Source organism: Echiichthys vipera, assembly GCF_963691815.1.
Source record: "Echiichthys vipera genome assembly, chromosome: 19".
NCBI classification, from domain to species: Eukaryota; Metazoa; Chordata; class Actinopteri; order Perciformes; family Trachinidae; genus Echiichthys; species Echiichthys vipera.
In genome coordinates, this window is record NC_139844.1 from 12606191 (window position 1) to 12632288 (window position 26098).

Genomic DNA, 26098 nt, shown 5'->3' on the forward strand with positions numbered 1-26098 from the left:
TCATTGATCAAAGTTCAAGTAATTTTTCATGCAAACATTTCAGCCTCTCAAATATGGAGACTTTTCCTTTATAGCATTAAAGTGAATATCTTTGGGTTATGGACTGACAAAAGAAGACGTTAAAAGACATCACTGTGAACTTTGAGAGACTGTGATGGATATTTTTCATTATGACCAAACGATTAATCAATTAGAAAATAATTGGCAGATTGATGAAAATAATTTTGAGTTGCAGCCCTTGTTTTTGAGCCAAAACAAGGCTTTTTAGTCTTTAAATGTAGATGGATATTTTTAATGTTTAAATGCTCACTTTTTATATCACTATACACACGGTCATCTTAACAAGACAAGGTCTTTATACTGTGTGCTAAGTGCTAGACAGGTGGTTGAAACGCATGCACCCCACCTGGGTACTTTAGGAACTTCTCTTTTTCTAATTTCCACTAAAACTGTCAACAGCTGAAACGGTCGGGTGTGTAAAAACTGACAAGGCTGAATTGCAAAATTTGGAGTCTGAAAAATGCAAAAATATGTGGTATGGATCAGAATGAAGGCAATGTAGCATCAGCAAGTACATTTTGTTTTTTAGCCTTTCTCTTCTTATCTATCTGCATGTTGTAATATGAGACAAAGTGGAGTTGATTCAGGTGCAACAGGGTGAAGATAAACTTTGTGTGCGTGCATAAACTCTTTACTACACTACTATTTAGTGCAGAGTTGATTTAAAATTCATGTTGGTGTTCAGAATCCCCTTCAAATGTCACCATGAGATCACAGTTACATAATGAGAATTTTTTTACCTCATGGCTTTGAATACAATTGTCTCAAATTCTGCATATTAATCATATTAATAGCAGAAATAAATCTGCATGTTACACAGAGACCAAGAGGGGCAGGTCTTGGCTATTGTCTGGGTGTTAAAATCCGACCTCGGTGTGTTCTGCATCGGTCTGCACGTGATGGTGTGCCATGCGCAGGCCCAGTGATGACACATGAATTAAGGCATTGATAGAGGCACTAGAACAGCACGTGACAGCAGCGCCCGCCTATGCAAGGCAGAAGACCTCACTTAACTGTAGCTTAGTGTCAGCGACAGGGAGTTGCAAAAGATGAGACAAGGGTCACACTGCTCTACTGTACCGCCACCGTCACTACACTGACCCGCCGGAGGAAGCAAATGCTTGAAGTCTGAGCCTCGACTCTGCTACCGTACAATGGACTAAATCATAGCTCAAAATTGGACACAGACAAATGTAGCTACACCGGGACTCAGAGTTTGTTCCAACAGAGCTGGCTCATTGATAAATTGGGAGCAAAGAGAACAGAAGAGACAACAGAAGCAGGCAGTGAAATTCCTCTGTTCTGTTACATTAAACATCACCAGTAGCCCTGTTTTACAATATTCACTGATTATTCCAAAGTGTTCTTTCCTCTGCCAGCAGCCATGCATAAAAAAAGCTCTTATGGCTGTCTGGTGATATATCTGGTATTTTGCTAAAATATATGCATATGTGGATGCAGGAATGGCAAAACGAAGATACTGAAGCGAACACATGAAATATGAATTTGCGGTGCTAATGACATGACGTAAACCCACAAGCTGCACTCAAAAAGTAAAAGCCCATTTTTTCCCCCTTGTCTCTTGTGAACGTCTGCGTCAAATATTACAGCATAACTGTATGCACCATAACATAAAGAACTGAACAACAGTAATTACATATACATCAAAATGGTAATTTCAGCAAAGAGCTGGAAATGTTTCGTAATCATTACCGATATATACACATAAGATCAAGGTATCAGTTGCATTCCACTCTGAAATTATTGCACAGTAAGCCGCTGTGGGCTTGTCATGGTCACCCCCATAAACCCCTGTATAAAAATAGAACAACATTAACACACCAAACAAGTCTTCATCTTTTTTCTTTTTTTTCTTTTTTGACAGGCACTGCCATGGCCAACCCCGCCTGAGTCTGCAAACAGAACCTGTGTGCCACAGTGTGAGCTTTAAGAGTTTCTCTTGTCAATAATTGTCCCTAAGCACATAGAATATCTTTTCCAAACTGTTTTCCTTTTCCTTCGTGTTCGCTCATCTGCGGAAAGCGTCCCGCTGACCGCTTCCCCTCTCTATCTCTAACTCTTCTTCTCCTCTGGGACTTCGCCCAGGTCCACACAATAGGGATTTTTGGCATTTCTCATCACCACTGACCCAGAGCTTTGGCACTCCAGAGAGTCCAAGATGAGCATGAGGAGATTTAAGGAGAATACAGCGGCTCTCACACCAAAACCAGCTCACAGAGCAGCCGGTCTCTCTTAAAAAAAAAACAGTGAGAGCGAGTCTAAGTGAGAGCGAGTACAAGTGTGAGCGTCGAGTAGGTTCGTTTAGACGACAGTTTCCACACCAATCAGCTTTGGTGTGAGGATTCGTGGCGTTATTCCGTTGTTGAGGTCCTCCTCGAACTCCAGCAGCTGGCCCATGAAGTTGAGGTTCGGGGAGATGATGGGCCTCCTTGTTTTGACAAACTTGTAGGCGTCTGTCATGGTCATCCAGGTGTGCTTCATCAGGTGGGCGATCACGATGGTGGCCGAACGAGACACGCCTGCCTGGCAGTGGATCAGGAGGCCCATACCTGCTTGATGTGCTTCCTCTGCAGTGAGGAACATGGAAAAAATTAGAATACGATAAATGCTTTGTTCCCTCAGGGGAAGTTCATTCAGCACACATGATGAGATATTAAAACTTTCTTTGTGACCAGGCATGTATCTAATTCTGGTTGTTGAACCTCAGTATTTTGGTACCAACTGAAAAGTATCTGTAGCACGTAGAGTATTGCTCAGATTCACAGTGCTTCTTTTGTGATCAGATATTTATAATAATAATTAAGCCAAATTGTGTTTTATTTGAGCAAAGAGCTTTTCCTTACGTTTAACATTTAAAGGTCCCATATTATGCTCATAATTTGCAGGCTTTAATGTTTAAAAAACACATTCATTTTCTCATTCTGTCTATCTGAATACATCTGTATTCACCGCCTGTCTTTTTAAGACTCCCCAGAAAAGAGATTGGTCAGCCTTTCCAGATGTTCTGCAGTAGCGCTCTCTGTGCCATCATTACAGCCGGGGGTGAGTGTAACAGCACTGTAGCAGCACTTCAATCCTAACGGGTCGTTTAAAGACACCGTTTCTGAATACGAGCTGTGTGCTTTTTTCTGTGGATTGAGCATTTTGAAACTCTTTCAGTATTTATATAGCACCTAGACCTGCTTTTAAATTAAAAAAATTTTTTTAAAAAAACATGGAAATCTCACTTTTTATAATATGGGACCTTTAAATATATAATAATTTTCCCAGACAGTATTTTGTTTGTTGTCCTAAATACCATACAATCTAAAACTGGTTAACTCTAAAATTAGTACGTATGCTGGTAGTTACATTTAAGAACTATAGTTGCAAATAGCTGTAAAATGAAATAAGTTTCATTTGGAAAGCATGTTTACATTCCAAGTTAGATGTAGACGTATTATCCATTGTCTATTCACGTCGTATTTCTATTCAGTATCACAGCGGACTGCCTGCATGGAAGCACCCTTATATACAGAGGGAAATGCACACAATGTCACTGTATAATACTTTAAAAACAGACAGGCAGCCAATTAGTTGCTCAGTTTTTAGCACCACAGCAATCTCTAGCCTCATTACTACCTCATTAGCTTGTGATACAAAAGATTCCTGCTCCAGGCTTACAAAACGTAGTGACATTAAACTCTAAACTCTCGATTATTCTTTGGTTTAATTTGTTTGATTGCTTAAAGCACTCAGGAAGACAGTACAGTGTCTTAACGTGTTTGGGGACCACTATGTTAGCTTTTCATACCGATGAATTCAAACGCCTCCTCGAAGTACTGCCGCAGGTTCTGCTTGTTGCTGTCTGTGGCAGGCAGGCGCTTGTAGATGAAGAGGCCCGTGTCGTAGTGGTAAAGCGGCAGGTGGGTGGTCACGTTTAGGATGTAGCCGATGTTGAAGCGCTGCAGCAGTCTGATGTCCTGAGCGTCATGCTCGTTCCCCAGGTAGAGGAAGGGCAGGATTGGTGTCAGCTCTGCGTTCTCTATGTCCGGGGTGGAGGGCAGTGAGTGAGGTAGCGGCCCCGTCAAGCCGGCAGCAGCACCTGTGTCCAAGCCCTGGTGAAGGTGCAGCGAGTGCTCGCACAGGTTCTCGTGGCTCTGCCTGAAGCAGCTAAGGCCTCCTGTGAACACAAATGGAAAGATTGTGATGCAAGTAGACAAGGCAAGCAGAGAATAAAACTGCCTAACAGCATTTTCATATTCACTTTATTTAAATTGTGTACCCTTAACCCTTGTGTTCCTTATACAGAGCATGAAGCGAACACTGCCAGGGTTAAGGGTTCAACTCCCACTGGAGCCCCCCATGCTAAAAATACACGCACTCATGCTTCTGTGCACCACATGGCACATGTTAGGACAAGTAAGCTTTGCATACACGTCTGATAAAAGCAACGACAACTGGCTTTAACGAGCTTTAAAGCAATAAAACATGACAGAAATCTCCAGTTTCCCAACTACACTGGTGGTAATTTGAATGTCTCCATTTGGATATTAAATCAATATGAAGGGATCAGTGGTGTTTCCATTTGCAACAACTCATTCAAGAAGGAGGAGAAATTGCCAAAATAGCTACTAAAACAGTTTCCATCAGCCAAACATCATGAGACATCCCCTCGTTAATCTGCAGGTAAATTGATGCACTAAATGTTTAATATACTTCTCACTGGACATCTGCACTTCTCCAAATAACTGGTTTGCACCTGTTGCCAGTGATGCCATGGGCCAGAGTTCCCCTTCAGCACAAGAGTTGTGGGGAGGGGTGGAAAGTGTCTCTCTCTCTCTCACACACACACACACACAAACACACACACACACACACACACACACACACACACACACACAAACACACACACACACACACACACACAGTATCAGTTCATGTATTGTTCACATTGCAAGAGTTGACATCATGCCATGTGAGGTCATCCCACAACTTCCCCCCTGGTGACCGAGCAGGTGGGTTCACCACAAAACGGCCCGATTGTTAACCACGAACAAAGACATTAACCTGATGTTATTCTGATACTGAACAGCCCTCACTATCAGTGATATGCCGTGGTAATAATTACACTATAGCAAATATAACAAAGGGAAGTCTGTACAGGCCTTCTGACAACAAAGTCAAAAAGATGTTGGAGGGAATTTCCCATAATATTGATATTTTTCTTATGACGGAGTGGGAACATTTTACAGATATTTAAAACCCCTCGTCTGTATTAAACATAACAATGTTTCATATTACCATATCTCACTTAGAATACAATATTTAATAGATACAAGATCAGGATTTCTGACCGCCACATTTTACCAGACCGAATTTTTCTTTTTTTCTGCTTAGAAAAATGTAGCACATACAGGCAATAAACATTGACATATGATCACCTTATAAATGTGTTGTCTTGGCAAACCTTTGTAACATTGGCATTAATTTAGTCTGATATGTACTGTCTTTTAGCTCTGTTCTTGGCCTTCACCAGCTCCTGAGGGAAGTATCCACCTGTTTAGCTGCTAAATGCTCCACTATGTTCACCAGCTAGTCTCTAACTTTGTCCGTCGTTTAGTGTCGAGTGTGTTTGCGAGAGGTTTATTCACCAAAAATTAGGTTGATTGTGAACAGCGAGACTAAACCAGAACAATAACTTTGCGGGACATAAAACCAAAAACAATGCACCGAACTAACCTCCATGCAAAGTATAAGCCAAGTTTATATATATTTATATTTTTTTTTTGATTGCAAATATTTATCTCAAATGTTTACAACAATGTTCAAACTCAGAGAAATCTGTCATTATAATAAAGTTAACGGTCAGTTACATTTGTTTGTCTGTCAATGGTGTCATATCCCCTTTGTGGATGTGTCAGCGATATGGTTATCATAAATTCACTTATATATTCACTTATATCCAGCTTTAAGCCACATTTCTACAATAGACTCTTTAGATTGTAGTTGTTTTTAATTATATGTTTTAACTGGATGGGGGATTTTTAGTCTCCTGACGTCTTAAGTTATCAGAGAAATAAGCTGAGCAAAAGTTAACGGCAGCTCGGCTCGCAGCCTCTCCACCAACAAGCTGAACAGCGTCGGAGAAACACTTATTTTTTCCGTGAAACTACTTCATTCAGTGTTTGTTTTGGGGAGGAGACCTCTGCAGATAATTCTGCTCCTGGTAAAAACCTCCTAAACGTCTGGAAGTTATCAGAGGAATAAGCGAAGCTCCCATGATGTCCTGTGTCTGCCAATTTTTACGTGAAACTACTTTATTCAGTGTTTTAGCAGTTGATTTAGTCCATTTATTTTGGAACAAATGAATACTGAAGGAATCCTAACCCAGAAGTAGGGAAGACAACAACTACCAGGATCTCACGCTACTTCATGATGCCAAAACTCAAACTCTTTCTTTTGTTACTTTTTTTGACCTCAAGCAGCAGAAAATTACATATTGCACGTTTAATTTCATCCCAACGACTTTTGGCTAGAGTCAATGAGCATTCAAATGGCTACGCCAGCAACACAGTAAACTTCCTATTTTAAAACTGAACCCAAGTCTTTCTTTCCAGGTCAAACTCTGCTGATAATGAACACTTTTCATCGTAAACTGAGAATAACAGAACCTCCAGAGGCAGCACATTGCTGTGAGATGAAAGCTGTCAAGTGTGATCGTCTGTCATTAACATCTGTTTAAGCTCAAAGAGGAAAATTTGAAAAAGTGTCTATCACTTTCATAAACCACAGGCTCAGTTCCTGCTTAGAAATTACCACCTGCCTTACAAAGGCCACGGACCTGCTGTTTCCAGTGCTTACCCTGAACCTTACCACACCACTGACGTGTTATTTATGGCAATTCTGACAGATTAAATGTAACCTTTAACTAACTTCAGCCTCAACAGGGCAGGGACTGAAGAGTTTGTGTTTCCAGTGTAGTCACGCAACAACCGTCTTAGGATGAATCATGACTTAGACATTCTGGTAACTGAGCAAATAATAGAGTAAATTATTCTGTAACATTCATACAGTACAAGCATGTTCCAAATATGTCACTATTACTACTGCTTGTAATAATAACAACCCCCTGACTCCTTCCCCACGCTCTCATACAGTTTGAGGAAATTAAGAATTAACCACCTCTGGGTGAGCAATTTGATTCCCTAAGCAGAAAGGGTTGTCTTAGAATTAAACCAGTGGAAGAAAGAGCAAGACAGTCCGCATGTTCCTCCCACCGAGGCGAGCGTCACACAGACACCGCTGCAGGATGAGAGACCGGAGAGGAGCCTGGTCCATCAAAGCAGCAGAGGAGGACCAGAGAACGAAGAAGAAGAAGAAGAAGAAGAAGAAGAAGAAGAAGAAGAAGAAGAAGAAGAAGAAGAAGAAGAAGCTTGTGATCTGACGGCTAGACGTTAACTGGGAGGCATTCAGAAAACACTCACCGCCCAGCCCCCAACACGACATACTGCTTCAGCTTCAAACACACACACACTCAAAAAAAATATGGCAGCGTCCCAGGGACTGCTATCTCAAAACTATAGGCTGCCTTATTTACTAACAGTTGCTTCTCACTTCTGAAAAATGCTTAATGAGTGTCATATAGAAAGCTGTGAAGAGTGTGTGCATATGTTAATGTATGAGGGAGATTTAGAGAGAGCCTGCAAAAGCTTGATTATGCATGCAAAAGCTGTGTGTGTAGTAACTGATGCAATACTTTGAGGTCACATAATAATAAAACTACAACCAGTGCATTAACGTTTAACAGGCTTTAAACACACACACACACACACACACACACACACACACACACACACACACACACACACATACATACACACATACACACGCTACACTGTGCTACCACATTAGTTTCAAATCAGTGCCACTAAGCTTCTACCACTACGAAATCGATTTACTCCCTCAAGTTAAACTAAAGCCCATGATACTGACCGAGCCTTGACAAACCCACGTACCTTTGAGGATGATGGGGTCCTTGCCCTCCCTCCTCAGGGACTCCAAGACCACATGCAGTGGCTGGGAGAACGTCAGCCGGTTGCCGTCCATAGTGCTCTCATCGTAAACCACAATCTCTTTGGAGAAGATGCCCTTATAAGAGTCCTTGCCCTCGCGACAGGAGATGAGGTCCAGCACAGTGATCTTGCCCTGCTGCAGCCGCCGCCGGCTGATCTTGTCAGAGCAGTTGATGTGCACGGCCCCCCGGATGTGGCTCTTGTTGTACTCCATGAAGGGCCGGCAGTCGATAATGACCGGCAAGGGGCCCACAGGGTGTCCCATTGGGCAGCAGGTCATCCGTTTGGCCAGCTCATTGGGATGGATGAGCCTCACGACTGACAGGGCCTTCGAGGTGCCTGGGGTGAGACTGGGGGCGCTTAATGCTTCATGGTTGCTGACCATAGGGGTGGGGGGCCCGGCATAGCTGAGGTTGGGGCTGCTGGCGCTCACCTGGCTGTGGTTGAGGCTCTGGTTGTCCTTCTCATAGGTAGTCACTGAGCAGCAGCTGGCACTGCTGCATCCACACGACAACGAGCGCGTGGAGCCCTTGGATGAGGGCATATACGTTACAAGATTGGCCGTCGCCCGGATCTTCACCACGGTGGTGCTGATGACTGTCTTGTTGCTGCTGCTGGTGGTGATGGAGTCCAGGTAGCTGGTGTCCAGGCGCAATTGGAGTTCCTGAGGTCGGATCGGCCTTGGCAGCGCCACCACAATTCTGTCGTCAAGAGGAGATGGAGGCATGGGGAGGCCGAGGGCTGGACGTTTACGGAGAAGTCAACAAGCTGCTCTGTGGGGAGAGAGACAACAGAAAGTGATGAGACAAGGAAGGAAATGTTGAATGAATCCTGCATTAACTGATCAAGATTCAAGCTGTGAATGAAGGCGCACAAAGGCCGACCTCCTGTCTGTTTGATCAACATCTAAACTAGAAAATGGCAGCTGAAGCCAAATATTAGTAGTGTCAACACCTGCAGGGCAACACCCAACTTGGTGGGAAAGTCTAGGCGTGACAGACCAGCCACTAATAATAAAGCGTGAAATCATCAGTCTAGTGTAACTGAATCACTTTGAGTGTAATTAATATGAATCATCCTCCAGGTACTGTACTGTGTGTGTGTGTGTGTGTGTGTGTGTGTGTGTGTGTGTGTGTGTGTGTGTGTGTGTGTGTGTGTGTGTGTGTGTGTGTGTGTGTGTGTTTGTGTGTGTGTGTCTGTGTGTGTATCTGTGTGTGTTTGTGTGTGTGTGTGATATTGAATTGTTCATCCCAACTCTGGTCTGTCTGATCCAAAGCTTTTATACCAAGAGAGAGGAACAAAAGATAAAATACTGCATCAACGCTACGCCGCAGTTTGGTCTCTCCCCCAACTGGAAAAGTCGGGGTATAAAAAAAAAACAGGGGTGGCATTTCCTTTTGATCACCAGCCTGAGCATTTTAAAAGCATGTCATCCCGGCATATTATGTAAAGGCACCCGCCGAGCACTGCCTGTCCCGGCCATCGCCGTCCTTTAAGCACGGTGCAGCTTCAGCACAAGCACAGATCATTCATGGCCAAATTCATTGAAGAAACCGGCATGAGAACGTGCCGAGAATGTGATATGGATTTGAGGACGAGACGAACCGATCAGATGAGCTCAACACCGCAGGAAATTCAGTTTCACACCGCCGTGTAAAATAAAAGATCTAAAAAAAATCCGATGCTTGCATTTTAAAGAACGGCATTGTAACTTAGTCGCCACGATGGCATAAAATACTCAATAAAACACTTAAATCTGGTCATTGAAATTATAATACACCAATAATAAACCACTAATCGGCCCCAAAAAATGGTTGCAGCAATTTTGATTGTCCTCTTCATTAATAATAGAATGAAGTCTCTATGACTGTGCATTTCAACAACAACTTGTGTCTTGGACACTTAATCCCCAAAACTTGACTTATATTTGTTCTTACCGGTGTGTGTCGCGGTGCACCGTAGACGGATTTATTATCTCCGCTCGCTGACAACGTTGCCTCCATTCACTCCGTCCCAGTGTTGTGGATCGGCAACATTTTTTAGTACTTTTACCCTGCTCCCCCCTAGAAATAATATTGAAGGAAGTGTGCCAGCCTACAGAAGTTGCGCAGCGGGATTGACGCGACTTTGAGCCAATGCGCGGCTTCATTAATATTAAATGTGATCCTTCTGTACAGTGAGGTCCGGCCCTGCGAGGGGAGGGGTTTGGCCGAGATGTCTGCCTCTGTGGCTGGGTTGGGGCGAGGAGAGGAGAGGAGAGGAGCGGAGGAGAAGGAGGGATGTCGCTTGAGCTGCCTTCAGTCCCACGAACGAGCAGGGGATGATGTCACTGGCAGCCAATCAAAAGTCTCTCCAGGAGGCTCGGAGGAGGAAGACACGGTGCCTTCACGTGCTGCTCGTAAACTCTTCAGTTCAAATGAAGCCCTAGTATAAAGGATATGGTAGAAGAATATAATAGAGTCCAGAAGAAATGAAAGTAAAAGCAAATTCGACATGTTCACAGATGTGTCCTAGAGTTAAATAATTACTTAAAGGCTGAATCTGTAGAATGAGCAGAACACCGCCCTCTAGTGTCTGGAGATCGTAGTCGCAACAACAAAAAATAATTCCAGCAGTCGGGTTGCCAGGTTCGTCCGACCCGGCCCAGTAGTCTACAGGAGACCGGAGTCTGTTTGAGTCTGTTTGAACCCGACCCCTCCAGAGCATAGCACCATAAAAAGTCAGAGTTTGACTGACAGTTGGCGTTACCGTTACAGTTAAGTACACATGAAAGTTAGCTTACTGATCAAGGAGAAATGTAGCTATTTGGGCGTGCGTTTTAATGCTTGCCTTTATCTCAGTCCATCGAGTGAATCACTCATCTCATCTCATCTTCAACAGCTTATCCGGGGTCGGGTCGCGGGGGCAGCAGCTCTAGCAGGGGACCCCAAACTTCCCTTTCCCGGGCCACATTAACCAGCTCTAACTGGGGGATCCCGAGGCGTTCCCAGGCAAGTGTGGAGATTTAATCTCTCCACCTAGTCCTGGGTCTTCTCCGAGGCCTCCTCCTAGCTGGACGTGCCTGGAACACCTCCCTAGGAAGGCGCCCAGGAGGCATCCTTACTAGATGATCCTGAACCACCTCAACTGGCTCCTTTTAACCCAAAGAAGCAGCGGCTCTACTCCGAGTTCCTCACGGATGGCTGAACTTCTCACCCTATCTCTAAGGGAGACTCCAGCCACCCTCCAGCTATCATGACCATAGGTGAGAGTAGGAACGAAGATTGACCGGTAGATGGAGAGCTTTGCCTTCCGGCTCAGCTCTCTTTTCGTCACAACGGTGCGGTAGAGCGACTGCAACACCGCCCCCGCTGCTCTGATTCTCCGGCCAAACTCACGCTCCATCGTCCCCTCACTCGTGAACATGATCCCAAGGTACTTGAACTCCTTCACTTGGGGTAAGGATATAATTGTCAGAATTTCAGCACATTGGTGCAATGACTCCAGATGAGAGTTCAGTTTTTCCTACCGCTTATAAAAGTTAGATAATATTAATTATTTTTCCATTATTACTGTCAGTTGGTACAGGTATGTCTTTTATAACATAAATCACATGACACTGAAGACGTTTTGACACGTCACAGCAAGAAAGCACAAGTGTAAATAATATAATTGATGGCTGAATTCCATCTAGCTGCTTCAGTTTCAGGGGAGTATAATTGAGTCGATGCTAATGTTATTAGTAACGCCTGTGACTGACCTGTGAAATAAAATAAAAACCTTGTTCCTTGGTCAATGAGCTAACCTTTCATCAATTGTGATCTAAATTCCAACATACCTGTCTACAATAGACCTACAAAGATGTGTGTCTTTATACGGAAGTATCGCCATGACATTTGTCTTTTAGTTTCTTGTGTTTTATTTTTCCTCACTCACCTTTCTGGTGAGTTTTTTCCAAAATGAATCATCTGAAGGCCTGCTGAGCTCGCTAGACGACGTCTGCACCTTTTATGAACAGGGTTCTTTGTCTTTGTTGCTACCATTAACGCTTCAATCGCCTCGTAAAGGGTGTACATGAACAATCTGAATGCTCAGCGACACATTAATATGCATCTGTTCTGGGAAGGTTTCACTTTAATAATGAGTCACATATTTCCAGTAATACGTTGATATTGTTTAAACTGAATAGAACTTAAATATATATAAAATAACATACGTTAAAGGACAATTGACACTAAAGTGTGATGCTTCATTTCCTCACTTACTCATTTTTATCATTTTAAAAACATCAACATTGACCTTGAGCTCTGAGAAGCTCATGATGGCTCTTTGAAAGAGTAAGGCGACCAACGTGCTGTTACTAAATTGCATCAAAACATAATGAACAAAAACAATCAAACTGAAGTAGTGTAACAGAAAAACAAAAGTGACTTGCGTGAGAGTGGGAGAGGTAACTGTATTGGTGGTAATAAGTAGGTGTCTTTGGCAGGAGTGCTATTAAGCCAGTGCCAAGTTGGCTGACACAGTCCCATATGGCAGGACCCATGTTGCGAGGAAAGGGTCTCGCTGGCTTCAAACCTAAAATTTAATCTGAGCTCTCTATTTATCCTCTTTGGCAACCTGAAACAATGCGGTGCATGTCTTATTGCTTCTATTATTAGCCCTTTGTACAGTTATTTATAAATGGACACAGCTGATCAAAGCCTATTCAGATCAGATTCCCAGCTACTCCTGTTTCACTTTTGATAAAGGGTAAATGGACAAGCACCCCCGCCTTCACAGGAGACTCAAGAGTCTAGTGGGGTTTTTTTGTGTGTGTTTTTCACGACCACAAAATCTAACTAACTTCAATATACTGGTTAACTTGTTTATGTGTTATTTTATTTAGTTTCCCACCAGTTTGAGATGTCACTGTTCATTCATGTGAAATCCTGATCAGATATGTAAAGTAGATCCTTTTAAAGAACAAAGAGAAAACCACAAGAGGCACATTTGTTATTTTGTCCTGCATACAGTAAAACTATGAAAACTATGCCTCTAAATTTGGTGATTTTAAAGATTTCAGATAAACGGATGTTTCCTTTATTCCAGTGGGGGAAAGTAACCACATTTATTCACGTCACCTACAGCACTCACTTTATGATACTTTAACATTAGAGAAATGTTGTACTTTTTACTCCACTGCCTTTATCTGACAGCTGTAGTTACTACTTACTTTATTACACACAAAATATGACCAGTTTATAAAATACAATTCCAAAGAGGGGAAATCATCCAATATTTAGAGAGAGAAATGCATTTTTGTTTACCAGAATTCAGCTTTTTCTTGCTTTTTCTCACATCATCATCCCGTGACCCCTCAGATTTATCGTGTGACCCTTTGGAGGGGTCTGACCCCTAGGTTGAGAACCACTAGACTAAAAATAGTTAAAATGAATCAGCTCCACCTTGAGCAGCGACAACAGAAAAATGCTACTTACACAATGATGCATCAGTATTAACCATCTCTAATCTAACCTGATAGTATTCGCAGGGGACATTTAGCAGAAGAAGTCATTTTACTTTGATAGTATTTGCTGATAGTACTAATGAGCAATTGCTTGAGAAGGATTTTCAAGGACTTGTACTTGAACCTAGGACTTGTACTTATTGTATTGGTGCTTTTATATGATTTGATTATATCTTCCACCACTGACTTTAAAGGGTTTGAAATCAACAAGTCTTCTATCCCATACGACCACAGAGGTTGTTTGTTCCTACCCTCTAATACGACCCGGCTGCAGTAAAGTTAGGTTTAGGCGACAAAATTACTTGGTTAGGTTTAGGAAAAGGCTGTGGTTTGGGTTTAAATAAGTATTTTTGTTATGTTACAGGACTTATGTACATAAGTAAGTGATGTAACTACGCTATGAATGTAACTTAGCTTAAAAGTTAAAACTGCAGTATGGAGAAAAGAAAAAAAACACGAGAATTTAAAGTAGAGTGAGACCTCCCTCTCCTCTCTCTGTCCCGAGCCAACAGGAGCGCTCTCTGTCTCTGAAATGACGCGTGTCTGGGCTAAACACAGCTAAGAGGAGGTGCAGAATACTAGTTTTCTCTTAGAATACTTACATTATAATGTTAGGAAAGAATATTATGGATTTTTTTGGCCCAACATCAGCAAAAATAAACTGCCTACCTCAGGTTAAACTTGCATACGTAAGTTAAAATAGGTCAACATTAAGTCTTGGGTGAGTGAACGTCCTGTGTTTGTTTGACCCATCCATCCAACTGGACCACCTCTCTACGTGGACTTGGTTACTCTTTATACTCACCTGACTTCCTCCTTTTTTTAAGCGAGGCCAGTCTCTCACAACAGAAAGTACATTTGTGGTGAAAAACACACTCATATCTTCAGTAATAGTTTAGATATTGTTATACAGAAGTAGTGGTAGAAATGTGAGGTGGTGAAGAGTCTTTTCAAATGAGAAGCAGATGGTTGGAACAACTTTTGAGAGCTCTGTTGGGAGTTCAAACACTGGATGCAGACGGACCTGAACGGTTATGTAAATTCAACCAGTTCTGCCTGTGTGGCTGGTTTCATTTGGCTTAATGTTTGTCGAGCTGACAGCATATTATTCTCTCTAACTGGTGTCAGTTTGTAGATTGTTGTTTTTCTTTTAGTACCGAGTGAATTAAGGGCTGCATTTTTTTTACACCATTAAGCTGAAAAAGGTTTGATAAGCGATCTGGTGTATTCATCAGCATTTCGTGGTAATCATGAGGACATTTTGTGATGAGGATCAGGAACATTTCAGGGTTTAACAGGCTACCTGGAAGTCGTGTTGGTTCCTGGAAGCACTCGATGTTCAACCGTGGATGAAAGATTTCTAAACCAAAACAAACTGATGTCACCCCTGTATCTTAGAAATTATGTTTCTGTACTTTTGCTTTTTTTCTGGACAATTTGCTTTTCTAAATATGTTTTGAAGGAAATGAAGTTGCACTGTCGCCTCACAGTAAGATGGTTCCTGGTTCGAATCCCGGCTGGGGCCCTTCTGTGTGGAGTTTTCATGTTCTCCCCGTGTCTGCGTGGGTTTTCTCCGGGTTCTCTGGTTTCCTCCCACAGTCCAAAGACATGCACGTGTTAGGTTAATTGATCACTCTAAATTGCCCGTAGGTGTGAATGGTTGTCTGTCTCTGTTTGTCTCTGTTTGCCCTGTGATAGACTGGCGTCCTGTCCAGGGTGTACCCCGCCTCACGCCCGATGTCAGCTGGGATCGGCCCCAGCCCCCCCGCGACCCCGCTAGGGACAGGAGGTTGAAGATGGATAAATTGATGAAAAGAAAGCTTACAGTTGTTTGCTTTAAAATTGGAAAAGATGTCAAAATATAATACCAGTAATCTCTCAATTCTATCGACAAACAAAACTGGGAGCAGGATAACATGACTGCTGCTGATAAAAGGTTTTAAATGTTTAATGTTATTAGTTTTTAAAATTTCATTTTGAATGCTCAACAGGGTGAGAAACCATCACAACTTTACAACCATTTTCTCCCTTTTGCGAGATCTTAAACCAGATCTAGCAGACTATCTTTCTTTATAAATGTCAGCCCATGGAAAACATGACAGAGTGCGGCTTTGTGTATCTGTTTAGAGATCACACACATGAGATAATGTCAAACTTTGATGTAAAACACAGTCAAGTGGTTGCTCTGCATGGAAAATATGACTGATCGCTGGCCCAGATGAAAGACCTAAACCACTTCCTGTCTCCAGCGAGGTGCAGACTTTTAGAGCAGCACAGGAAGATATCAACCTTATGTAACCTTGGAAACCGGTTGTCATACATACATTCATTTAGAAAAGACCCTGGAGACAGTGTTTGACTTACAAATTAGCCCATTTACTAATTGCTGTTTTTAATTTTTAATATGCAAAAGACTGCTCCCTCGCTCCAAGTATTTCATCCCATCTGGCCATTAACTTCAGTTCTTATTCAAGGCTGACGATTTAAGAAATGGACAAATATTGCTACTGATGGTTTAGGAGGGAATGGCACAGATGGGCCTACTGCAGACTCAACAGCTTGAAAAGCAACATGTCCAGCAATGGCAGTGAGGGACACTGCCAAAGATTCAACAGCCTGTCGACCTATGCCCCTTTACTTTCTGCATATTTTTCATCTCAGTCTGTAAATCAACACAGCTTCAAACGTGTCTAACCTCTTGAAAGCTGCTGGGCTGCTCTTACTGCCGTTTTATATCATTTCCATTAGTTTCAGTAGGTCATTTAATTGAATGAACAAGACCTTAAAGAGGACTGACAGCTTTCTGAAATAGCATCATTAATGCTCGGGCTGTGTGACTGTCATTGTACAAACAGTCTGATTTTTCAGATCCAAAAAAGAAAAAAGAAAACAGCTAAGTCTGTCTACACATTATGGTGCCACCCTCTGAAATACTGTCACACCATGACTGCATGTCTTTGTTTATTTTTGATTTATTGGATGGAAAGTCTTTTTTACCCCGTCCAAACTTTGGTAAGTACTCAGAGCATATAAGAGTTTGACATGTACTGTATTTTAGGTTTAAAACATCCAACTAGATTGTGGTGCCTGAACCCAACATGAAAATGGGCAAAATCATCTTAGCATTTCATCTCCACATAAAGAAGTCATTATTAATCACCATTACACTGTTGGGACCAGACCTAACCCGGATGTACCGATCATGTTGGGCCCAAAGCATTGAATTGGCTATCAAAAGTCATTAATAGTGATCATAATTATCATATTAAAATACATGATACACGTTACCTTAATTCACCTCTTGGGGCACCACTTGATAAAATAAAAAAATAATTAAATGTAATTAATAATTACATGAATAACTATAATAAAAAATGAACAATAACCATCAATAACTAGTAAAGGATTTCAGAGTTCTTGTCGTAGAAGAGGTTTGCAGAAATACTCACTCTTGTGCAACAACTAATAGTAATAACAGTGAGTTATTGTCAAACATAAACCAGATAACACAAAGTATCCCACAACAACAGAATTTAATACTTTACTATTTAACTGAGCTGCGGTTCAGTGGTTACACGTCAACTGACATTTCAACGACACTTCAAATCCTTGAAAAATATCCTTCACTTCTTCTGACTTCCACATCTTCTGCTGTCCAGACACAATTTGCTTTCATTGTTTATGCTTCACCTGAGACTTCACCTGACATCTTCTTTCAGTTTATACGCATTCATTCATTTCTTTCAGGAAATTATCCTTCACTTAAATTTATAGTTCGACTTCATTCAGCGCTGCTTTTTCGACTATTTCAACTCAGCCTTCAACTGACACTTCAAATCCTTTCAGGCCTCAGGTCTTCACATTCTTCAACAACAAAAGAAACATGACAATGATCATAAAATCAGCATTTCTTTTTTAAATGATATTATATGAAAGACTGCATCCTACAAATGAACTAAACAGCATCTTAAAACAAACCAAGAGCTCTCTAAAATCATATAAAACCCAATAAATAAGATCAATCTTCAGTGTTTTACTATAAAAATGTGTTAAGACAGAAACATTATAATTAGCAGTACATCTATATCTTCTGATAACCACCTCCTCCAAAAAAAAAACAGGGCTGAGAGCAACTGAAATTAGCTGATGATTGCAGGCAGTGTAAGTGAAAAATTATCTGCTAAAAGGACAAATGTCTCCTTTAAGTGTTGCCGGCGCGAGGCAGCCGTTGGCTGTGACAGATTACCGGTAGAAGTATAGTTTACACCGAACAATAACAGCTACGTCACTGAACTCATAACAACCCTATTTTCTCCTGAGTTGGGCCAGTCTGCTCAGTATTATTCATGTTGGCATGTCCCTTCGCCTGAGGAAGGTTGAGTCATCCTCACGGTCACTTAGCAACAACCAAATATTGTTTAGTTAACAATCAAAAATTTTAAACATTCGCTCTCACTTGCTCATGTATACACTCAGGCTTATAGTGCATAAAGTCAGAGATGAAGCGTCACTAATCTTGGACGTGCTTAATATGTACGTACAGTGACAGTGTGTGCTCTTGCAATTTTGGTTTACCTCATGCTCTGATGAAATCTGAGATAATGATCTCAAGAATAGCAAATATTGTCATTCCCCCTGCAGTGGGAGCCCAATTTAATTCTGACCTTATCCCAGAATGGAAGCATATCATACACATGGACGGGTTTACTCGACGGAGGGTATTAGATGATGCCTTCTGATATTTATACCCATCGCCCACAGTGAGTGTCTGTTTATGAAGCGTCTTCTTCGAGGTTATAAACCCAACTTCGCCGCTGTGACCCTCAAGTGGAGCAACTTATCAGAAATACCCGCTGCCCTTTGAAACAAACACAGGGATGACACAATATAAATAACAATGACTCTCTCTGCACCCGTTGCTAATCACGTCTAAATAGCAACTGTTTCTAGGACGGGGGGGTCACCTGCTGCAGGGCTGTCCCACAGGGGGGCTGAGGTTTAGCCTCTGTTGGCAGCTACCTCCATGCTTTAGGAATGGACTGTTCAAGACTATAACTGCAGTAATAATTCTCTGAACAAATAGGAGACAATCTACAGCAAGTCAGGAATTACAGGACACGGTTTTCTAGCATTGTTTAATGAGAATTTAGTAGTTAGTGTTCTTCCCTTTGGCTCTTCACTCATGCTAACTCTACACAAGCTGTTGCAGCTGTCAGAAATGTGAAACGCTTCACTTCCTGTTTGACGGATCCACAGAGGAGGATTTTGCAAAAAACAAAACTTACAGACATCAGGTGTTTAGAATAGCAAATTTAAAACGGTAAATTGGCTATTGAATTATAGATGTGCTCAGTTATTCAGTAAATAGTAAACACTATTAACAGTGGCAATTGAAGGCTGAACTTTTGCAATAATAACATATTGGACACAAATTCTGAGGTTTTGGGGGAACTTATTGAGACTTTAAGACCTTTTACAATTAAAAGGTTTGTAAGAAAGTTTCCAAAAGATTATTCCACCTATGAATAATTAATATACAAAAGATATTATAAAATCTGCGTTTTATCCTAATGGAGAAACATTCAGTATTAAACGTTTTGATGCTATTCTCCTACTACGTGTGAAAATGAAATGACATGCAGTGGAATTTCGTCCTCCAATCCATGCTGTGTAAAATAGCTCAGCATGATACCGTCAGAGCTGCTTTACATACGCTGGTGAGCAGTTGCAATCATAACGATTGTGTGAAAATAAACTCCTCTTATCAGTCTAAATGATGCTGGCTATGACGGTATACTTTCTGTTAACCTTATTTGCGTAAAGGTGTCAGTTATGTACGCTGTTAGGCAAACAGGAAGTGATGAACAGGATGTGACGAAATGCAGACTAGGAACAGAATACAAGACCCTCCCCATCAAAGACCATATTTGAACTGAGACGGGTTACAATCCCCCCCTACCATATACAAGCCTGTTTTCCCATGACCAACAGATCCGTACTTAGGAGCTAACTGAGCGAACTTCAACAATTTTGAAGTACTTTACTTGAGTACTTCCAGTTAATGCTACTTTATACTTATACTCCAGTACAATGCAGATGAAAATACTGTACTTTTTACTCCGCTCTTTTAGCAGTAGGGGATTTGTTAAAGCCAAATTACGTTGTAAAATCATCCCAGGGTCTTTTTCGGTGAATTCGGTCATCAAATAAGCCATCAAGACAATTTTTTTCGTCTATGAAGGATTAACTGAGGAATCCCTGAGAGTAATATAAACACCAGCAGTGGTCGGCTGTTAACTAACAATAAATAGCTCGGGGCAGCACGGTGAAGGCATTAGAACGGCTCTTTTAACCACTAATGTTGCTCAAACTAACACCAAACCTCTGCAGTAGCTAGTTGCAGTAGCAGAGTTTATTAAAAGAGTGTTTTTAAAGACTTACCTGGTAGCCGATACCAGCACGTCTGGTAGTAGGCTAAAGTCCATTCAGGTCGATTAGCCAATGCAATCCAAAAGGAAGAGCCCATTAATGCTTCGGTTTATGTGTAGGGATAATATTATCATGCTACTGCAGAGGTTTGGTGTTATTCTGAGCAGTATTAGTGGTTAAAAAAGACATTTTAATGCCTGCACCATGCTGCCCGAGGTAATCAGTGTTAGCCACGTCCTGCTGTTAGCGGCTCTACCGGATTTCTCCATTAATAGTTCATACACAACACACGTTATTTGATGACCGTATTTGCCGAAAAAGATGATTTTAAACCAGAATTGAGCTTTAATGGCGACTGTAAGCAGCGACAGTTGAAGGAAAGATTGCAGTGTTACAGAAATATGGAGATGCCCCTGTTCTCCAGTATTAGACAGTTGAGCTGTAACGTCAAGAAGCTGATTTATGACAGTCTGAAATTCCCTTCAACAGTCTGAAAGTCCCTAATGTTTAAATGGGGGAACAGACTCACTTTGTTTCATTCTCTTTTGGTTCTGTATTTTTATTTTTTTATTAATTTGCTTCACATTGACAGAATGATATAATATTGAAAGGACCCATTATACATAATAAGTACTTTTAATTATGATACTTTAAGTAAATTTTGCTGATATACTTGGTGTAATAATACCATGGTTTTCTGCCGGAAAGCGATTGAATGCTTCCTTTGGGTTGTGAGTGAGTTACTGCCCCGTGCCTGAGTTCAGGTATCTTGGGGTCTTGTTCATGAGTGAGGGCAAAACGGCGCGATGGACAGGCGGTTTGGTGAGGCGTCAGCAGTAATGCAGGCGGACCGTTGTGGTGAAGAGAGAGCCTGAAGGCAAAGCTCTCGATTAAGCAGTCTATCTACATCCCAACCTTCAGCTATGGTCATGAGCTTTGGGTAGTGACGGAAAGAATGAGATTGGCCATAACATCCATTCGCATCAAGATGGTTCGGGGCATTTGATCAGAGTGCCTTCTGTTAGAGGTTTTCCAGGCGCGTCCAACTGGGAGTAGGCCTCGGGGTAGACCCAGAACATGCTGGAGAGCCTATTTATCTCAGCTGGCATGGAAACGCCTTAGGGTCCAACGGGAGGAGCTGGAAGGTGTCACTGGGGAGTGGGACATCTGGAAAAGTCTGCTTAGCTTGCTGTTGAACATGCTGTAAAACTGAACTGTTATATTTATTTGTTATCCTGTAACATTCAGCCAACATCAGTAAATACGTAAAAATATATATTTATTAACAAAAACCCTCCCAAGGACACATCACATGACCAAACAATCTTTGTTCTCATATTTTCTCTCCCTTTATCTGAGTCGCCTCGGAAAACTAATGATGTCCCTTCATGCTCTTCTCCACCTTGTTCACAGACTGACAAAGTGGAAGCCTACAATGCAGGAAAGCTGAGTATGCAGATGACTGGAGACAGAGCGAGCGAGACAAACAGACAGAAATGAGAGCAGAGTGGCATTAGTGAAGAGTGATATGTGTCATTTGGTGATGTCATGGGTCCAACCGTCCAGGGTGACAGCAGCGGTGGTAACGGCCTGAGTCAGAGGGTGACATCAACTGCAACAAGCTGTCAGACAGGTTGTGAAAGGGCTTAGTCCCACACTCCCATTGTCCTCTGGTTTAATGCTGTTATTCAGCCTGCCACCGGCCTTACCATTTGTTAATCTGACCTAACACACAGTTAAACACAGGACAGAGACACACAAACAGCAAATTTAAAGGCCAGCAGAGAAAAAAGGCCAGCTGTGAAATGTCAGCCTGTAATACACCATCACAGCTTTTTGAACACAAAAGAAGAAGCACACAGTTTTGAGTGAGGTCAGGCAATGAACATTTACTAGCAGACCGATGCAGCAAAGCTTGAATTGATTAGCTTAGTGTTTGGCTTCTTTATCATGTATGTTTCTTTTGAAGTGTATAAAACATATAAATGAATAAGAGGAGAAGTCAGGTGGTATTCTTTAAACAGAAACCGAAAATGAACCAATTCTTCTAACATTTATCGCCTCTGTAGCCAAAGCCTCATAGACTCCCATTGTTGTTTAAAAACTATTAACACACAACAATGAGCCACAGTGTTGCACCGGGTGACATCTTCCTTTATTACAACAAACACACACACACACACACACACACACACACACACACACACACACACACACACACTTATAGATTATCACCAAACGCATAAGGATATAAGGACATAAGGATATAATCAGAGCTAAATGTTGTTCAGGGGTAAATAGAAGTGGGCTACATCACCTGAAAGCATTTAGTGCTCGATTTACCACTCGAGAATTAATGAAAAGGCTCAAAAGTACCACATTGAGACACCAAGACCACGAGGAAAGCCATAGAAAAATCCATGCTGCCATTTGGGATCAAAACCTTTTTGACATTTGGAGATTTATGTACAAATTGCATTTTTTCGACAGTTGGATGACAAGCACTTCTGTTGTGTTAACTGCTCAGAAATCCCCTGATGTAAAGTTTCATGAGGCTGTGATTATCCAAGGTCACAACAAGTCTTTTTTTATTCAGTGAGGGCAAAAAATGGTCTCACTACAATGAAACTATTGAGACTAACAATTCAAATAAAAAAATGTACAACAGTATATGCAATTCCTAGACTTAGGGACCCCAGTATGTAGAAATATTCAAATACACCATTACAAAAATCCATTTGTATGGTACGGACTGTCCCAGAAAATGGGGACATCTGGTCATGCTGATGTTTAGCAGGTGAAATGTTCACCATCATAATTTATTGTGTTAGAATGCTAACATTTGTTAAGTAGCTCTTAACACAAGGCAGATGGGAATGTCGCAGTCAACAGATGGAAATAGTGACCTGATGATGACACTAGATGGAGAACCGGGGGATTACCAAAATAGTAATTCATCCCCAAGTGAAACATGAATGTCTAAACCAAAATTCATGACAATCCATTCAATTGTTGTTGAGACTTTTCTCTCAAAACCACAAATGTGAACTTGTGGCACTCGTGGTAGATTCAGAGGATCACCAAAGTCATTAGGATAAATCCTCCAGCGACCATGAATGTCTGTACAAAATGTCATGGCAATCCATCTGATAGATAATTGTCGAGATATTTCAGTTTGGACTGAAAGACCAACAGTCGGACATTGCCATCCCGAGAGCTATACCACTAAGCAGGACTAAAGACATGGGTACAAATACTTGGGCCCCAATCAGCTTTAATCCATTATCACCACAGCTTGCTTAGAAAGGGTTAAAAGCGTTTTCACTAATGCATTTAATAACCTGTCGCCCTTTACGCAGTACATATCAGAATTTTAACTGATGTCAGAATTACATAATATTGAAAGGTTCAACCACATTATCTCCACTAACAACCAACCAGACATTCAGGGGGTGAGAGGAAGTGCTGATTGAGAGAGGGATGAGTAAAGGCAGACAGACTCTTCAGCTCCCACATTCATTCAAAATGCACCAGGCTTTGTTGTATATTTTCCGACCACACAACCCCCCACAACGAAGCTCCGGGTACGCTGACAAACGAGACTTCTTTGGGGTCTGGTCGAGCTTGTTGTTTGTTCGTTGCTCACTGTACTTACACAGAATTACAGATAAATAGGGACAACATGAGTCAGTGGGCACATATACGCTTGAGTGAGTCAGTGCAGTGTGGCGTACTTGGATAACAGGTCTGTTTCAGAGAAACCGTCTCGAAGAATCGTTCTACCTACCTGGTATTATACCTGTAGAGTCTCAGATTGCAGCAAGTGTGAAACTCATTTGCAGACTGCAGGTTTGATAAGCGAGTGTGTGGGTGTGTCGGTGGATGATATCACCTTGATGATTTCACCCCTCAAATTGTATAAATATCCATTATGCCTTCTTTATATCTGACGGGGGAGCAGAAGAAGTGAAAATCTAAGATTACATGTTTACTGAAAACTAGAGTCATTATCCTCCTCTGTGTAGTCAAAACACTCTTTCAGGACTAGAAAAGGGCATGAATTAAAATATGACATCATGTGAATCCACACAAAGGAGGCCCACATGTTGAATAAAAGCATTTTTATCTTTCAGAGACTCTTCAACACTTCAACACTTCAAATAAAAACCTTTTAAGGCTGAAATAAAGACTTCACATTAGATACGTGCAGTGTGTTGCAGGTGGCTGGAGTGCCCCCTGCAGGAGAGGGCTATAATGACTCAATTACAAAACAAATACTTTATTTACAGTTAAGGCATTTTTTTTTTAAAACCTGGTAGTTTACAGTTTACTGTTACAAATTAAAAAAGAAAAAGAAAAGAAAAGAAGAAACAGAAAATATTTGACCCAATCTTGATATTAAAAAATAAGATTAGAGCAGATTTAATATGAGATTTGCACACAGTTTACAGACGACTGTTTGATGACCTGGAAGTCACGAGCAGCAAAAGCTCAACACAAATCTTAAACTCGAGTAGGTATGTCACTTTCCTTTGTTAAAATATTCTCTTCTAGATGCATTCTTCATTATTCTGAGTGAATGAAATATTCCCACCCACCATCCCCCCAACCACTGTCAAGCAAACCAACAACCAACTGCAGTCTTGCTTGTCTTAATAATTGATGCCTGCCTGGAATTCTGTTGTGCTTCTTTCTTCAGATTACAGATCATTCTGAGGTTTTTTTTGTGCTCCAGTTGGCTGGCCTCCACAGAGCTTGAAGGAAAGTCACAACATTCAGATTGCCACTTATCACACTCAGGCACGCAAGAAATTAAACCTCCACTGCCTCAGGTCAGGGCACTTTGCATTTCAGAGTCATTACATTGCTGTTCTGCACTGCTTGTCTTCAGCTCAGAGGGCGAGGAACAGGGTTTGTCCGTGCCACTGCGTGCATGAGCAACATTTTAGGTCCTGAGCAATTATCAGGAATTGTCCAGTCTCCAAGGAAGATATGAGATCAGACGTAAATATATGTAGAAGGATAAGCAAACCTTCTTTTATTCCTCCGTGGCTAAGTAGAGCAATCGTGGAAGTCAAAAGGATCAGTTTGTGTTCACCACCCTGATCTGTCCTCACAGTCGGTGCACGGCAGAGAAAGCTCATGGTCTTGGCACATCACCAGAGCTGAGTGCCGTCTCCCCAGAAATCAGCTTCACAGTCTTTATTCTCCTAATACATTATTGAAAGCTATTTTTGCAGCTGCACTCCAAGAACAAAGGTATTGCAGTTGTCACTTTCAACTTTACAGACAGAATGGGGAGGATATTTTGGGACTTTATTTTTTTTCTCCTCTCCCTTAATTCCCCAAGACTTGACTCCCCTCAAGCAGTTTTTGTCTTAGCATCTGCCAGTATGACGAGTGTGTCGAAAGCCTTTTGTTATCGTGCTGTTCAAAAGGGCCATCATAGGTTTGGAATACACCCCATTACACGCTGGTTATTTTGCACCAAAGCAAATGGGATCATGATAAGATTTAAAGCTGACTTCATTCACAAGTTTGATTTATTTCCCTTTCATTTTCTTCCTTCAAGTTTGATCTTTAGCGGCATTTTTGAAGATGATTCAGAATCGATGTTTTCCTGTTTTATCTCCTTCTTGCTTGTAGCGTGCAGCACTGGCGAACACATCAGTATGTTAAGTCCAAATTGCATGGCTGAATTATCACGCTTCCCCCCTCTCTTACTCTCCACTCTCAAACCATGCCAGACTTCAAATGTCTTGCGGAGTTAGTGAGATGTTACACTGTCACTGTGCAAGTCTAGATTTTAGGTTACAAATCCTCAGAGCCCAGCAGTCCAACCAAGCGAGACCCTGAGTCACCAACTGCAGTGTGTGTGTGTGTGTGTGTGTGTGTGTGTGTGTGTGTGTGTGTGTGTGTGTGTGTGTGTGTGTGTGTGTGTGTGTGTGTGTGTGTGTGTGTGTGTGTGTGTGTGTGTGCTAGGAGAGGAGGTAGTGAGTCTGTATGGAGGAAGGAAAACTCAATTAATGTCAGCCTCATACAACAA

The 26098-nt window shown here is 41.7% G+C and overlaps 1 protein-coding gene across 1 annotated transcript in view; it reads right to left on the reverse strand.

The window, feature by feature from the left end:
- dusp10 (dual specificity phosphatase 10) overlaps positions 1–10189 on the reverse strand; it is an 11858-nt gene extending 1669 nt beyond the window's left edge. Inside the window, exons 1-4 of the mRNA XM_083933817.1 lie at positions 10073–10189; positions 8079–8908; positions 3875–4243; positions 1–2648 (exon numbers count right to left, since the gene is read on the reverse strand). The exon at positions 1–2648 is cut by the window's left edge and continues 1669 nt beyond it. Coding sequence (XP_083789943.1) covers positions 2383–2648; positions 3875–4243; positions 8079–8862 — 1419 coding nt within the window. The 5' untranslated portion in view covers positions 8863–8908; positions 10073–10189 and the 3' untranslated portion in view covers positions 1–2382. The remainder of the gene's footprint in view (positions 2649–3874; positions 4244–8078; positions 8909–10072) is intronic.
- Between the last annotated feature and the right edge of the window lie 15909 nt (positions 10190–26098).